The sequence below is a fragment of the Zootoca vivipara genome, chromosome 6, assembly GCF_965207765.1.
Source record: "Zootoca vivipara chromosome 6, rZooViv2.hap1.1, whole genome shotgun sequence".
Taxonomy (NCBI): Eukaryota; Metazoa; Chordata; class Lepidosauria; order Squamata; family Lacertidae; genus Zootoca; species Zootoca vivipara.
In genome coordinates, this window is record NC_142589.1 from 23,376,421 (window position 1) to 23,391,897 (window position 15,477).

Consider the following 15,477-nt stretch of genomic DNA (forward strand, 5'->3'; position numbering starts at 1 on the left):
TCAATTGAATGATGAGCTCAGAGTGCAACACACTCATTCTTCCCAGCCTGCCTCCTCCGAACCCTCTTGGAATAAGCTGTTTTTGTTGTGCAACCACATCTAGTCTGACCAGATTAATCGCTCCCGGCACAGAGAAGCAGCGAAATTAGCCACCCTCTGATGAGGCTGCCCATGGCCTCACTGCACGAGTCCCTGTTGGGAGTTATGCTTCAATTTTGCTTCTTCCTTAGTATTTTTATTTAGCATTATGGTTTATATCACACTTTTCCTCCAAGAAGCTCAAGGTGGTGTACATGGTTCTCTTCCGCTATTTTTTAATCCTTGCAAAACAACCCGGTGAGGTAGGTTGGACCGAGAGGCAATGACTGGCTCCATGAGACTCAGAGCTGAGCAGGAATTCGAACCCAAGTCTCCCACAATTAAGAGCATAAGAAGAGCCTGTTGGATCAGGCTGGTGGTCCACCTTCCTGTTCTTACAGTGGCTGACCAGATGCCTCTTTTGAGAAATCCACAAGCAGGACCTAAGCCGAAGAGCCCTCTCTCCTCTTGCAGTTCTCAGAAACTGGCATTCAGACGCATTATTGCCTCCATCTGTAGAAACAGAGGATAGCCAGCAAGAGCCCTCTACATCAACCAGCCTTCTACATCAAAGCATTATTCTGAAAATGCAATAAAATTCTGATGTACTGGGCATAGAAGGACCAAAGACAGAGACTTTTTTTAGAGGCCCAAGCCATCAGTGCAAAGCAAGCAAATAGGATCAGGTGAGAGCAGGTCGATATGTGGCTTGGCATTGGCCAACCTTGATCTACCTATCTGCTGCTCCAGAGGGTAGGACCCAAACCAATGGATTCAAATGGCAAGAAAGGAGATTCTAACTATTAGGAAGAACATTCTGACAGTAAGAGCAGCTGGACAGTGGAATGGAGTTCCCCAGAAGGTGATGGACTCGAGGATTTTCAACAGAGGTTGGGTGGCCATCTGCCAGGAATTTTTGAGCTGGTTCCTGCATTGCAGGGGAGTTGGACTAGATGACCCTTGGGGAGTCCTATCCATCTCTACAATCCTATGATTCCATGATCTCCGTCCTCTTGCCCATTTCCTGAATTCTGCTGCATGCCATGTTTTTGGCTCCTGCTACGTTGATCCATTCTGACCCCCTGCTTCAGGATTTTCACTGACTTGCTCCGACACGACCCATTAAAGTTGACATGCTTTCCTTTGCATTTGAGTCAGCACTCTGCGATGTTTAGTGAGCTGGTTAAAAATGGATACTTGGGAGTCTGTTGACCCAACCACCCGACAGGCTGACCTTAGGCAGGGCGGTTGAGAGAGAAGTTGCAGATCCGCATCGTACAACATTGCGAATGGGCAAAGGACACCATGCCCTTTGCTGGGCCAAACACAGAAGGCTGGAGAGAAACTGCCCATCCAAGAGGGATGGTGCCAAAGCTCGGGGCAGAATTAGGCCTTTTCTCTCTGGCCTGTCCTTTGCTTTGGAGTTGGCTTGCGGGATTTAAGGGGCAGTTTGCAGCACTCTTGTTCGACTGGCATTTTGAGACAGGCAAAGGCATGCAAATATTACAGCCTTGAATATGACTCGTATTTTCATGTTTCACCCATCAAAATAACACGGTTGGAAGGGTTATCTGGGGCAGGTATCATGATGAGCAAGCCAATCCTTAGGGTTGCTTTTTTTTTTGGTACATTTAAATAAATTAATGGGTGTATTCCCAGGAAGTCTTCTAATTAGTGCACATGTTTGTTGATGTTGCTCTGATAAATACGGCTGAAAGTGAGCTTGCAAGCTGCCATAAGGAGAGCCCTAGTGAATCAGGCTAATGGCCTAGGTAGTCCAGCATGAAGTTCTCACTGTGGACAACCAGATGCCTCTATTGGGGAACCCTTAAGCAGGACCCGAGCACAAGAGCACTCTCCCCTCCTGCAGTCTCCAGAAACTGAAATTTGGAAGCAGGGATGCGAGCTCCTTTGGTGTTAGGATTCAGTCCTGTAAGAGTGAGTTCAGGAAGCCCGAAAGTGCCACTTAGCCCTTACAAGCCTGGCTTCTGGGCCAGGCTTTCTCTGCTGGCTCTCAGCTGTCCTTCAGCTGTGAGCCAGGACTGAGAGCCTGTGGTGGGGTAATGGTTAGAGCATCAGAGGGGGACCTGGGAGAGACGAGGGTTCGAATCCCCATTAAGCCATGAAGCTCACTGGGGTAACCTTGGGCCAGTCACTGCCTCTCACCCTGACCTATCTCACAGGGTTGTTGTGAGGATTAAATGCGCAGAACCGTGTACCTCACTTTGAGCAACTCATAGAAAAATGGTAGGGTAGAAATGCAGACGATAAAAGGAATAACACATAAATAATAATCTACCAAAGGCGCAGAGGAAGAAGAGTTAAAGAGAGAGCTCTGGCGACAACAGATAAAATAAGGCTTGGTGTTTATTTATTCATTTATTCATTCCATAAATACAGAAGCTTGTCTTTAATCAGTCCAAATCTTTGTCAGGAAGCATGATTGATGGGGGCTAGCAGCCTTTTGCCTAGACGCGGTTAGCTCGGGACTCACAATCGTCATATATGTCATTTCTAGAGAACGGTCACTTTTGTTTTGACATATATAAAAAGGCAAAAAAAGAAAAGAAAGAAAAAGAGAGAGTAATTTCTGTTTTATTTACATACATGGAATTAAAATAATAATAAAAAGACACTGGAAGGTTAACGGGAGGCAGGGGAAATTTTCAGATCCCCTGCTCCCCCCTGGCTACAGTGGCATTTCTATGGCTCCCTGAAAGAAGTTGATTAGCACAGCAAACACGGCTGATAGGGAAGGTTTTTGGGGAAAGGTGGAAGCCTTCGGTGAGGGGCTTAGATATTGTGAAACGTCTCAAAGTGGGGCAGACACGGAGGAGAAAATGCACAGTCCTCTGGCATGCAGAGGGAAAAGGGCCCAATCCCAGAGGGTGCAAAGAGGTCAGAATGGTTCTGAATTCCTATTTCATTTGGTGGGGTGTGCATGATCCTACAGTTGGATCCAGACGTAACTGAGCTTGGTTCTCACTGAAATCAATGGGAGCTAAGTCATGCCTTAACTTGTCCCGTTGATTGCAAGTGAGAACTAAGGGCAACGATGCTAAGTTCTAAGATGCTGGAATCCATCCCCCCATTCTTTGTCTATGTATTTGCAGAACAGCTGCTGATGGCTTTAAATGTAGGGGGTTGGGGGAACCTCTTGAGGCTGAAGTAAAGCATCCCCCATCAGCACCCCCACCGTAAGAGTTGAGGCCGTTTGAAAGGGGGCCCGAGGCTCCTCTCCTTCTGGACATGTGTCTCTGTCTTCTGCCCTTGCTCAAATAGGTTTTTATATTCCTCCCACAAAAGGGCAGCACATTGAAGCCCCATTGGGGTGTTAGTTGAGTCTGTGCTTAAATCTGCTGGAGGTCACAAAGCTCTAAGTGGCTCAACTTTGCTTGGAGGGGGCAAGCTTCCTGGACAGGGGACCTGCCAAGAAAAATAAAATAAAGCAAATATAAAGAAAAAAAATCAATAATAAAAATTGGTGATCCAGTGATGGAGGCCACAACTGTGTTTCGGCAGCTCAACTTTGCCGCTTGCTGCCTCCTGAAACAGCAATTCAGCCTCTGATGCGACCAGTGCTGAAAAGGATTTTGCAACTAGCCCAACTAATTTGGCTGAAGCCCATCCTGTCCACGCAAGGCTTCAGGGTGGAAAGCGCTCCCTCAGACTGGAGAGGGCAGAAATCATAATTCTGAATCCTCCCTGCATGTAGAAAACTTGTCACACGAGCTACTTTTCTCATTGCAGGGACTTCATTTAAAAATGTGATTCTCCCACTGGCAGTCCCATTCTTTCTTCCTGACTCCAGGTTCTACTCTACCACATCATTCTGTTACGTTTGCAGCAGAGGGCCGGATTGTTGCATTTCAATGCAAATTAGGTAATTCTGGATTATAATGTAAACTGGACTCGACTTCCTCTCCATCCTTACAGACGACAGCAAGTCCATTTAAAGAACTAAATGTTGCTTTCCGGGAGTAGGGGAAGTTTATAACAAGAGAGGATAAGAAATGCATTTGATGAAGGCTTCCCACTGGATATGATTTGGTAAGCGAGGGGGGCGGACAGACATACAAAAATACTTCTTATCCACGGGCACAGACGTTAGTAAAAAAATAACACAAGCCTTTCGCGGCTCAGTCTTAAAACGCATCATATTTACACTACCCACCGACTAGCCAAAAAAAAAAAGAAAGAAAGAAAGAAAGAAAGAAAAAAGGAACCCGCTTTCGTACTTAGATCTGGTCTGGAACGTTGCAGCACTTCTGAACCAGGAGCCCCCAGTTCCTGAGTCAGGCTGCTCAGTTCTGGATCCCTCTTGTGTAGGAAGCTGAATGCTGCACTGCAGTTGTCCTCCATGAGTTAAAACAAAATACTAGGAGGGTGTGTGTGAGATAAGAACCCTTTTGCAGGCCCACCCCTGGTGTATGGTCCCCTGGTGTGCCATTGCAAAAAGCAGCCATGAGCAGGTCGCTGCATGATATAGGAGGCAGCAGGGGACGGCTTGATGAATCAGGGAAAAGGACAGAAAAGAAGGTAGTACAACATTAGGAAGAACTTTCTGATAGTGAGACCCGTTCAGCTGTGGAACGGACTCCCTCGGAAGGTGGTGGACTCTCCTTCATTGGCCGTTTCAGCTGTGATTCCTGCATTGCAGGGAGTTGGGCTAGCTAGATGAACCTTGGGGGGTCTCTTTCCAATTCTATGATCCTAGGACTCCAGGAGCAGGCTGCTGCCTGCCTTTTTTTTGCATTAATCTCTGAAACTGCTTGACAAGACATTCCCATCTAGCTTAGGGGGTTGCATCCAACTAAAGCTGCATTTGTACACAGCAACTTTATTCCGTTTTACCGACGTTTCCCGAACTGTGAATTACCTTTGAGCTCGCACACAATACAAAAACCACTTCCGGAAATGCATAGTGAGGAATGGTGCAAGCTTTATTGCTCGTTTTCATGTTCTTTGCAAACTGATTCCCTTGCCCCCCCCCCCCCCGAGCAAATACAGCAACACAGAAATTAAACTTGCGCTATATCCCGCTCTGTATCTGGAAGTGGCTTGTATGTTGTGTGGCAGCTCTAATTGTTTGTGTTTGTCTGCCTTGAGAGCCAATGGTGTGCGCCTCCAGGGATGAAGCGAAGTCAAACCATTGCATTAGCAGCTCCGGAGTGAGCTCCCTGAATATCCTAAGGAGATTCACAGTTAGGGAAATGTTGGGAAAGCAGAAGGAAGCACGGGTGTGAATGCAGCCTAAGCCTCATTCAGAGTCGGCCCATTGAAATTAATGGACCTGAGTTCGTCATCGCCATTAATCCCAATGGATCTGCTCTGCGTAGGGCTAGCACTGGGTGCAATCCAGGAAGTTTCTCCATTGGGTGGGTGGGGGGAAGGGCCCCCAAACTGTGGAACACAAATTCATTGTGCTTCTGAAGTTGATTGCAAATGCAGCAATAGCAAGGGGGACGCAGTTGCATTCATGGCTGCTGCCCGACAGCCAGAGGAGACTGAATCGTGAAGTCGCGTGTCCACATAAAAGCAAACAAAACAACAGCAACAAAGCAAATCAGGGCATGAATGCAATTTCATTCTTTTTGCCAGGAAGAGAGTCATAAATGCATAGCTGCTTTTGTCACCAGGACAGTCTGGCATGCATATTGGTGAAAAGCCTTATTGCAAAGCTGTTGTTCAATGAACTTGGCTGCTTTCCCGGCAAAACTCTGGGCATCCATCCATTTTTGCTCCTTTGCAGGCCATTGGACTAAATGGCCCTTCAGGTCCCTCCCAAGTCTACAATTCTATGGTTCTGTTATTTGGGTTTCCGGTTTTATTTCCCCACTGCTGTTTGCTACATTACCAGCTGAGAATAAGTTTCATGGCTCCCTCCTCTGAAAATAGGAAGAGTCTGGATGCAGGCAATAGTTTTTAAAAAGCTAAAAGCAGTTGGAGAAACATACCATTTCCTATGGTGTCTCTGTATACTCTCAGGTGCACAGACCACCCACTTTTCTTCCTTTTCAACACACATGCACTCATTTCGTCCTACTGTTACCTCTGGCCAAAGAGGTCTGGCAGGTTGCTAACATGGCAAAAGCCTACCAAACCTGTTCAACCACAGGCAAAACTGGAGGAACAATGGTGCCTTCATTTCTTGGGGGTGGGGTGGGGTGGGGGAGGAAAAACCCTTGGCTGCAGTTTTGTAAAGAAAGGCTCTAAGAATTCTCTAGCCACCTCACATTAATTTTTAGGCATTATTTTAAAAATAAACAAATCTTTGCTTCAAAAACATAGGCCAGGAAAGAAACCCGCTGAAATGCTGAAATGCTGGAAACGCTCAGGAGGCCAAACCAGTTTTTGTGCAAAATTGCCTGACGCCATATATGCCCACTTGACTGCTTTGATCTTTGGAACAGTCACAGGCATCACATAATGCCTGTTCCACAATGGTAAGAAACTGGTATCTTTTAGTGTTTAGCACCTGCACTGTGGAACTCCCTGCCTATTGACACCCGCCAGGCACCGTCACTGAACTCTTTTTCAGATCCTGCTAAAAACACTGCTGTTTTAGACAAGCTTGCCCAGATTTACTGGTGTTTGTTTATAATCTGGTTCTCAGCTTATCGTTGATTTTAATTATTATTTTTGAACGTTTAAAATAGCTGACTGTAATTGTGCTTGCTGATAATATTATGGTTTTATTCTTTTTTGCAAACCGCTTAGAGGTCGTCTTCTTTTCTTTTCTTTTTTACAATCAAGTATATACGCTTTAGGGGGAAAAAATTAAAATGAAGGATGCCCGACTGCATCCTTCCTCAAGTCACTGGGGCCTGCCAAATATTTCACAACCACTAACAGCTGTCTGGGCAGGGGCTGATGAGAATCTGGAGTCCAAAAAGACCTGGAAGGCATTGGCTCTGCTCCATTCACCGCCCTGTTACACCTGCTGTAGGGCTGCAGTATCAATTGATAAACAAGTAGCCTTCAACTTATTACATTTGGGGTTGGTACAAATCCACACAAAAAGGGGAGGGGGAAGGGAGATAGAGACAATGAACATACGGCATCAGATGCAACACTCTGGAATTCAGGAGCTGATTTTGTGTGTGGCCATCCCAGAATGCAAGCTCATCTCATAGCCAACTAAGGCACAATCTTTGCATTGGCCGCAACGGGACAGGAAAAATTCTCCCCTGTGAGGGCTCTGGGCTCTTTTGGACGGCGTGGCCACAGAGATGGCGGGGGTTAGGGGCGTGGTGGCCCCTTCGTGGGGGGACCCTCTGCCCACCTGGCTCCTCACTTCGAAGGGACTATTCTGCTGTGGGAATCAATGGATGGGAGCCTAAGCTTATCCTACAATGTAGGAGGGTGGGGGGAAAGTGCCCTGGAGGGGGGGGAGTGCAGGCTCTCGATTCCACTGGGAACCCCCCCCCCTCTGCCTGCCCAGAGCCCGGAGCAACAAGGCTGTGAAGGACATCAAGGCAGCATCTCAAGCTGTAGAAAGCGAGGGACATTTTTTGGTGTGAGGGCGGCGAGTATCTGAGGGAAGACATGGGAGGTTCAGCTGGTGCTAAGCTGACACATTGGGGTTGGAAGAGGGCCTGAGTAAGATAATAGGACATCTTCCCAACCAGTAGGCTCTGGATTTCTAGTCTAGGCCTTCCATTTCTCCATGGCCAAGCCTTTCTTCTTGACTCCACCTGGGGAAGAGATGGGTCAGTTTCAGCCTGTGAAGGTCCCGTTCCCTGATCCCTCCTCTCTGCCCCCCCCACCTGTCCACCCCCAGCTCTGAGGCCAAGTGATAGAAAGAATGAACCACTTTTTGCAAAACGGGGCCTGTGGGACCTTGCAGAACTGGGGAAAGGGACATTGTGCTCAGCCAATTCCCCTCATTTCCCCCAAAGTCAAAACTGAGAAAGATGGAATGGTTGGCAGCAGGGAGGGGGCCTGCAGTGGCCCCCCAAAAGCAGTTTCTGACACTTCCAGGAGGCTGGCCAAGGCACATTCCTCAAAGCTCCTCTAGTTGGGCTTACATAGAGTATGGATGGTGGATTGAAGCATAACCTTGACTCTGCCCATTTAAAAGAAGAAGAAGTTCCCACCTCAAACCAAGATGAGCTAAGCGCTGTGATATTCTCTCTGTGCGTAGATATGGTTGTTGGAAGAAAGAGAGAGAGAGAAAACGACTGCAAGGGAGAGAGAGAGGAGGAGGAAAGAGAAGAAAGCTCAAAAGTTGTTTACTCCTTCGAAAAGGGAAGCATGGACGTGAAACCAACCTCACTTGCCCCTTTCCCAAACCTGCAGCGTTTTCTTGCATTCAAAATGAAAATTAAAGTTTAAGAAGCCTATGCAGTCTGGCGACGTTTGAATACGGTTTTCTCTAGGACGCCTTCGGTTCAGACACTGCGCTGTTGTCTTGGGTTGCAAACCGTTATTTCTTGACTTGGCTTCGATATAGCTTTAAGCAAGCGAACGGGAGAGGCAGAGGAATTCAAGGAGTAGAAAGTCCCAGGCAGGAACAGGATTCCCGATTAGGACCGGTAGTCCTTTTTGCTGTAGGGTTTATTGCCCAAGATGCTGTCGATCTCATGGATAAGAGAAGAGGAGAGTTTTGAAAGAACCTGCCGGGTGGAAACGACAAGTAAGAGGGAGAGGTCATAAGTTAGATTTTGGTTATGGCGCTATCAAGCATGTGCTTATTTTCTTTCTTTATTTGGAGCATTTGTACCCAGCTCTTCAGCCAAAAAGGCTCCTGGGGCTGCTTACGTACAATCAAAATGAGGCAGTCCTTACCTGCAGGCTTACAATAAATAACAACAACAACAATACACAACACACAAGGGAAATGGGACTGGGAGGGAAGAGGAAAAAGCAAAACTCAGGAGCCAATTTCTTAACAGTTCCTAAAATGACCAGCTGGCACAATTAAGGAGCAGGAGCTGCCTGATGGAGCTGGCATACCTCACACCAGAGTCAATGGAGTGATCTGTGTTGCCTCCAGAGAAATAGTGGTGCTATGTGCCGATCCTCCTGCACCCACATTGTATCATCACAACAACGCTGAGAAGTAGGTTTGGCTAAGAAGACAAATGCATGATCTGATATACTGAATGGCGCAATACCCTAAAGCAAGGGTTGCGTTCCATTTGGTGGGTGAACTTCTAGGTGTCACATGTCAGGGGTGAGTTAAGAAGCACCCCTAAAAAAATAATAATCAATCTTTTGCTACAGTAGCCTCCTCCTGAGGATGATTCTGATTCTGACCTGGAGGGGTCTCAAGAGAGACCCAATTCAAGGCAGCCAGCCTGGCATGTTCTAAGAAAGCCGAGTTGCAGAAGCACCTGCTCAATTCACTGTCTCCTTCCTCCTCAATCCCCTCTCTCCCACGCCTAACAATCAGTAATCAAATAGTTTTCAAGAGCCTTCAGGCTCTTGCCTAAGGTTGGTTGGTCATCTGCCAGGGATCCTTCAGCGGCAACTCCAGTATTGCAGTGGGTTAGACTAGAGGCCTTTTCCAACCCTGCGGTTCTATGTCCAGAGCATTCCATGCAAGAAAAAAACACACCAAAGATCAGTTTGCCAGGGCCTGAAGGTGGGTGATGCGCGGGGTGCTCACCTGTATTGCTCCAATATTCTCCATTAACTGGTCTGCATTGGAAGCCCCTAGCAAGACGGAGCTGACCCCTTCGTTTCGCAAACACCATGCTGGGTGGGGTGGGGGAGAAGAAGAGCGTTAGGGGAACAGAATGGGGACACTGCCAAGGCCACCTGGGGGATTGTTTGGGGGGTCAGAGTCTTTTTGGGGGAGAGTCAAGTGCTTAGTTCAAGAAACCCTCAACAGTGTCAAAAAATCACTTTCGCTCTCAAGCTCTGGGCAGATGAGAGCACATATATTTCTTCACACGATGCATCTAGCCTGTGAAATTTCCTGCCTTCAGTTAAGGTGAAGGCTACTAGCTTAAGAAATCTTTGGAAAAAAGAATAATATAAAGCTGCAGAAGCTGTGGAAACTAAACGGAGCTTCTGAGTACCAGTTTCTCTCAGTCTCTGTGTAGAGAAAACAATGGAGGGGGCTCATTGCCCTCATGTGGGTTTCTGCCTGTCCCCTGTTGGAAACAGAAGGCTGGGTCTAGATCAGGGGTCCCCAACCTGCGGCCAATGGGCTGGTAGCAGCCCATGGAGGCTGTTTAACTGTCCCCCGAGCCGCCGCCGAACCGAGCTGCCCACTTGGTGAGCCCCCGCGTGTTGCGCTAAACCAGTGCAGCACAGCACGGGGACTCTCTTCCGTGGCTCCGGAAATGGCTTCTGCGCATGCGCAGATGCCAGAAATTGTGTCTGTGCATGTCCGTGGTGCTGGAAATCACTTCTGCGCATGCCCAGATGCCGGAAATCTCTTCTGCGCAGGTGCGATTTTCGGTGTCTGGGCATGTGCAGAAGCGATTTCCGATGCCGGGGACATCCGCAGACGTGATTTCCGGTGTTGCGCTGCGACAGTCTGGCCCACAGAAGATCTCCATGGGAGTGATCCAACTCATGCCCATTAAGCCTTGCCGACCCCTGGTCTAGATGGACCCGCTACCCAGCACGGCTGCTCTCCCATTCTGCAGAGGCAGCCACTGCCTCCAGGAAAGGGTCGGGATGGAGGCAAGCGTTTCCTACTTACCAATGGCAAGTTGGGGCAGAGTGCAGCCCAGCCGCTCGGCGATGGCCTGCAGTTCCTTCAGCTTGGCTTGCTGCCGCCTCCCTTCCTCACTCAAGATCTTGTCTTTCAGCCACTGGTAGCCCTGGGGTTGGGGAGAGGAAAGAGACCAGTGGCAGGTGGAAGCAAAGAGAAACAAAGGTATGTGAGGTATAGAATCTAGTGGGACTAAGCTGTTAAACCAGCAGATCAGTTCATTTGTTAAGGCAATGGCTTCGGCCGGCCAGTTATGCACTGCCATTTTTAAGAACACAAGGAGAGCCTGCTGGATCAGGCCAATGGCCCATCTAGTCCACTATCCTGTTCTCACAGTGGCCAACCAGATGCCTGTGGGAAGCCTGCAAGCAGGATTCAAGCACAACAGCCCTCTTCCCTCCTGTGGCTTCCAGCAACTGGGATTCAGAAGCATTGCTGCCTCCAGTTGTGGAGGCAGAACATAGTCACCGTGGCTAGTAGCCATTTACATTAGAAGAAGGTTGCGGAGGTTGCCCTGTTGCCATTGAGGCAAATCGGGGTAACCTCCCTCACCTAGCTGGAAAAGACACCACCTTGCTAAGCGGAAGGACAATGACCAAAGTTCTGCCTGTGAGTTTTAGCTGATGTTGGAAGCTGGAGACGCAGAGGCATGCCTTGCTCTGTGCTGGGCTCAAGAGCTGTGGTTCGGGGAAGCTGGATTTGTTGGGCTGTTAATGCTCCGAGCCCCTCCATCCGTTGCTCAGGACATATCAATATATGTGTATGTGCCAATAAAACCATATATCCTAGAGATACCCCAGGCCTCATTGACCTTCATTCCCTTGGAATGAAACCCCTGGCAAGTCCTGGGCCTCCCCGGAGTCTCCTGTCACTCAGAGACAGGGGCATTTGCGACAGTATTTCCCTTCTGCCGGTCACAGCCATCAAATGCCACTGCTCACTTTTAGCGATGCTCGTGAGTAGGGAGGGATCCCCCCGTCGTATTTCCCCGAAACGATTCCACACGCTAAAGGGGACCACGTCATGGCGCCCACACCTAAGGGGAGAAAAAGGAAAATGCAAGTTGGAGGGTGGAGAGCAATTGCTTAACAGCAATGTTTAGCCTGGAGAAGGGAAGACGGAGAGGTGAGGTTATTGTTATTCATGGAATTCATTAGTCCCAGGGCAACCCAAAGAGACTTACCAGTACAACCAACCAGACAGACAAACCCCTTCCCTACTTACATTGAAACCAAGAGGTAAAAGAAGGTATTTATTTATTTATTTATTATAAATTATAAGTGTGTCCTTGTTTCTCCTTTTACGTGGTTTTGGTAACCACAACCTTTTACTCTTTATGTGGTATTTTATGCATTCTGTGGTATTTTATGTATTTTATGCATTCTTGCCATAAACTTTTATTGATTAGTAATTGATTTAGTAATTATTGTAACTGGTAATTATTATTAATAATTGTAATTGGTGTGATTGGTAATTATTATTTAAAGCTATGTTACAGCTAGGGACCCAGGTGGCGCTGTGGGTTAAACCACAGAGTCTAGGGCTTGCTGATCAGAAGGTCGGCGGGGAAGGTAAACGGCGTTTCCGTGCGCTGCTCTGGTTCGCCAGATGCAGCTTTGTCATGCTGGCCACATGACCCGGAAGCTGTCTGTGGACAAACGCTGGCTCCCTCGGCCTATAGAGCGAGATGAGCGCCGCAACCCCAGAGTCGGACACGACTGGACCTGATGGTCAGGGGCCCCTTTACCTTTACCTTTTATGTTACAGCTATGGTTTTCCCAGTAGTGATGTAAGGAAGTGAGAGCTGGACCATAAAGAAGGCTGATCGCCGAAGAATTGATGCTTTTGAATTATGGTGCTGGAGGAGACTCTTGAGCAGGCATCCCCAAACTTCGGCCCTCCAGATGTTTTGGACTACAATTCCCATCTTCCCTGACCACTGGTCCTGTTAGCTAGGGATCATGGGAGTTGTAGGCCAAAACATCTGGAGGGCTGCAGTTTGGGGATGCCTGCTCTTCAGAGTCCCATGGACTGCAAGAAGATCAAACCTATCCACTCTGAAGGAGATCAGCCCTGAGTGCTCACTGGAAGGACAGATCGTGAAGCTGAGGCTCCAATACTTTGGCCACCTCATGAGAAGAGAAGACTCCCTGGAAAAGACCCAAAAGGCACAAGGAGAAGGGGACGAAAGAGGACAAGATGGTTGGACAGTGTTCTCGAAGCCACCAACATGAGTCTGACCAAACTGCGGGAGGCAGTGGAAGACAGGAATGCCTGGCGTGCTCTGGTCCATGCGGTCACGAAGAGTCGGACACGACGAAACGACTAAACAATAACAATTATTATTTGCCGATATTTAGCTTTACTGTTTACTATTATATTCTAATGGATTGCTGAATACTGCTGTATTTGATATAAGTTGTTTATTTTAACATTACCGTGGTTGCTTTGTATTGGATGAAATTGTTATTATATCAGTGACCTTTGCTGTGTATTTTGTTTCTTCAGCTTATAAACCACCTTGAGTATAGCAATAGAGAAAGGCGGTATACAAATGAAATAAATGAAATAAAATGGAAAAAAAATCTATTAAAAACATGCCATTCGCTTCTAAAAGGCCCCAGATAATTAAAAGCCAAATGCCTGGTTATAGAGGAAAGATTTTGCCTGGTGTCTAAAGATGTATAATGTAGGTGCCAGACAAACCTCCCTGGGGAAGAGCAGTCCACAACCAGGGAGCCACTGCAGAAAAGGCCTGTTATTGTGTTGCCACTCTCTGGACCTCATGCAGTAGTAGTAGTAGTAATAATAACAATAATGATAATTTATTATTTATACCCCGCCCATCTGGCTGGGTCTCCCCAGCCACTCTGGGCGGCTTCCAACAGAAAAATAGAACACAGTAATCTATTAAACATTAAACGCCTCCCTGAACAGGGCTGCCTTCAGATGTCTTCTAAAAGTCTGGTAGTTGTTTTCCTTTTTGACATCTGTTGGGAGGGCGTTCCACAGGGCAGGTGCCACCACTGAGAAGGCCCTCTGCTTAGTTCCCTGCAACTTGGCTTCTCGCAACAAGGGAACCGCCAGAAGGCCCTCGGTGCTGGACCTCAGTGTCCGGGCAGAATGATGGAGGTGGAGACTCTCCTTCAGGTATACTGGGCCGAGGCCATTTAGGGCTTTGAAGGTCAGCACCAACACTTTGAATTGTGCTCGGAAACGTACTGGGAGCCATTGTAGATCTTTCAAGACTGGTGTTATGTGGTCTCGGCGGCCGCTCCCAGTCACCAGTCTAGCTGCTGCATTCTGGATTAGTTGTAGTTTCCGAGTCACCTTCAAAGGTAGCCCCACGTAGAGCGCATTGCAGTAGTCCAAGCGGGAGATAACTAGAGCATGCACCACTCTGGCTAGACAGTCTGCAGGCAGGTAGGGTCTCAGCCTGCGTACATGAAGTAGCACATGAAGAAGGCCCTCAGAGGATGATCTCAGGGTCCAGGTCGGTTCATATGGGGAGAGTCAGCCCTTGAAGTATTGCAGTCCTGAACCGTTTAAGGAGGTAAAACATCAGCTCCCTTTAATAGCCAGGACAACCCAGTCAGATGGGTGGCATCATCCTCCTTGAAACTGACTAATCCCCTAGGACCAGTGGTGTGTGTGTGTGTGTGTGTGTGTGTGTGTGTGTGTGACTGTGTGGCTTAATTCCATCTTTTCCGCCTTTGTGTCTTTAAAACACATTTTATGTTATTACATTCCTATCTCACCTTCCTCCCGTGATGGGAATACAAGGGGATCTGTACAGCCAGGCACTGATCAGCCCTTTTTTTACCATCAGTAAAAGGGCAGCCCAGGGACCTCCAGCCCCCGCAGAGCCAATTCAGAGAGGCTAGGATGGCAAGGTCAAAGCTGGCTCATTGGGACAGGATTAAACATTCAGAGGAAAGGCAGCTGCTCCTGGCCCCTCTCTGACATTTTTATTAATGATAATTAATATGCTGAAAGCCTCTTAATCCCAAGCTGCAGTTTTGAGCCAGCAGGGCTGAAATATACTCGGAGTCAAGAGTGAATTTCATGCTCTTTATTCAGCTCATAGTCATCAAGGAGGAGAAGAGAAGACGAATGGCTCTTTTCCCAAAACCATCTGCTTATATACATTATTTACACAATGGGCCTTGCGTGATTGGCTACTTCAGGGCTACACCTGTGGGCCAATTATATTATGGATTGACTTCTGCCTGCAGCCTGATTGGCTGCTCCTACAGGCCAATCAGGTAGCAGATTCACTTCTGCCAGCCGCCTGATTGGCTGCTCCAGCAGGCCAATCAGGTTGCGGATTCACTTCCACCTGGAGTTGGATTGGGTAGCTCCCGCTGATTCTGAATCCTATTGTTCTAGGATTCAGCTCAGTACATAACAAGGGCAAAAAAGGTTAAGCAAAACAGATTCCCCAAATAACTGCTTTTTGGGGTCCTGTGGGAAGCAGATCGCGGGGGAGGCGCCAGGATGCTGGGATTTCTGTCCTGTTGCTTCCCTGAGCCTTGGGCAGGGTGGGATTTAAGGACCAAACCGGATGGGAGATGTGCAGGAGATCTCCAGTGAAATGGCCTGGATGTTTTGGATAAACTTTAAAGCCCCCAGGGAGTGTGTGCTGAATCAGGCCCTGGGCTACAGGTACTGGGGCGGGGAAGGATGCTAAACTGTTCCATCCTCACCCCTTGCTCAAGTTCTGTTAT

General features: G+C 47.9%; 1 protein-coding gene across 11 annotated transcripts in view; it reads right to left on the minus strand.

Annotated features, from left to right (window-relative positions):
• Nucleotides 1–6,753: 6,753 nt before the first annotated feature.
• Nucleotides 6,754–15,477, minus strand: part of KCNAB2 (potassium voltage-gated channel subfamily A regulatory beta subunit 2) — a 104,244-nt gene continuing 95,520 nt past the window's right edge. For all 11 annotated transcript variants that reach the window (XM_088671788.1, XM_088671786.1, XM_060276123.2 and 8 more), the window contains 4 exons: nucleotides 11,692–11,786; nucleotides 10,739–10,859; nucleotides 9,692–9,780; nucleotides 6,754–8,696 (listed from right to left, as the gene is read on the minus strand). In XM_088671788.1, coding sequence (XP_088527914.1) covers nucleotides 8,607–8,696; nucleotides 9,692–9,780; nucleotides 10,739–10,859; nucleotides 11,692–11,786 — 395 coding nt within the window. In that variant the 3' untranslated portion in view covers nucleotides 6,754–8,606. The remainder of the gene's footprint in view (nucleotides 8,697–9,691; nucleotides 9,781–10,738; nucleotides 10,860–11,691; nucleotides 11,787–15,477) is intronic.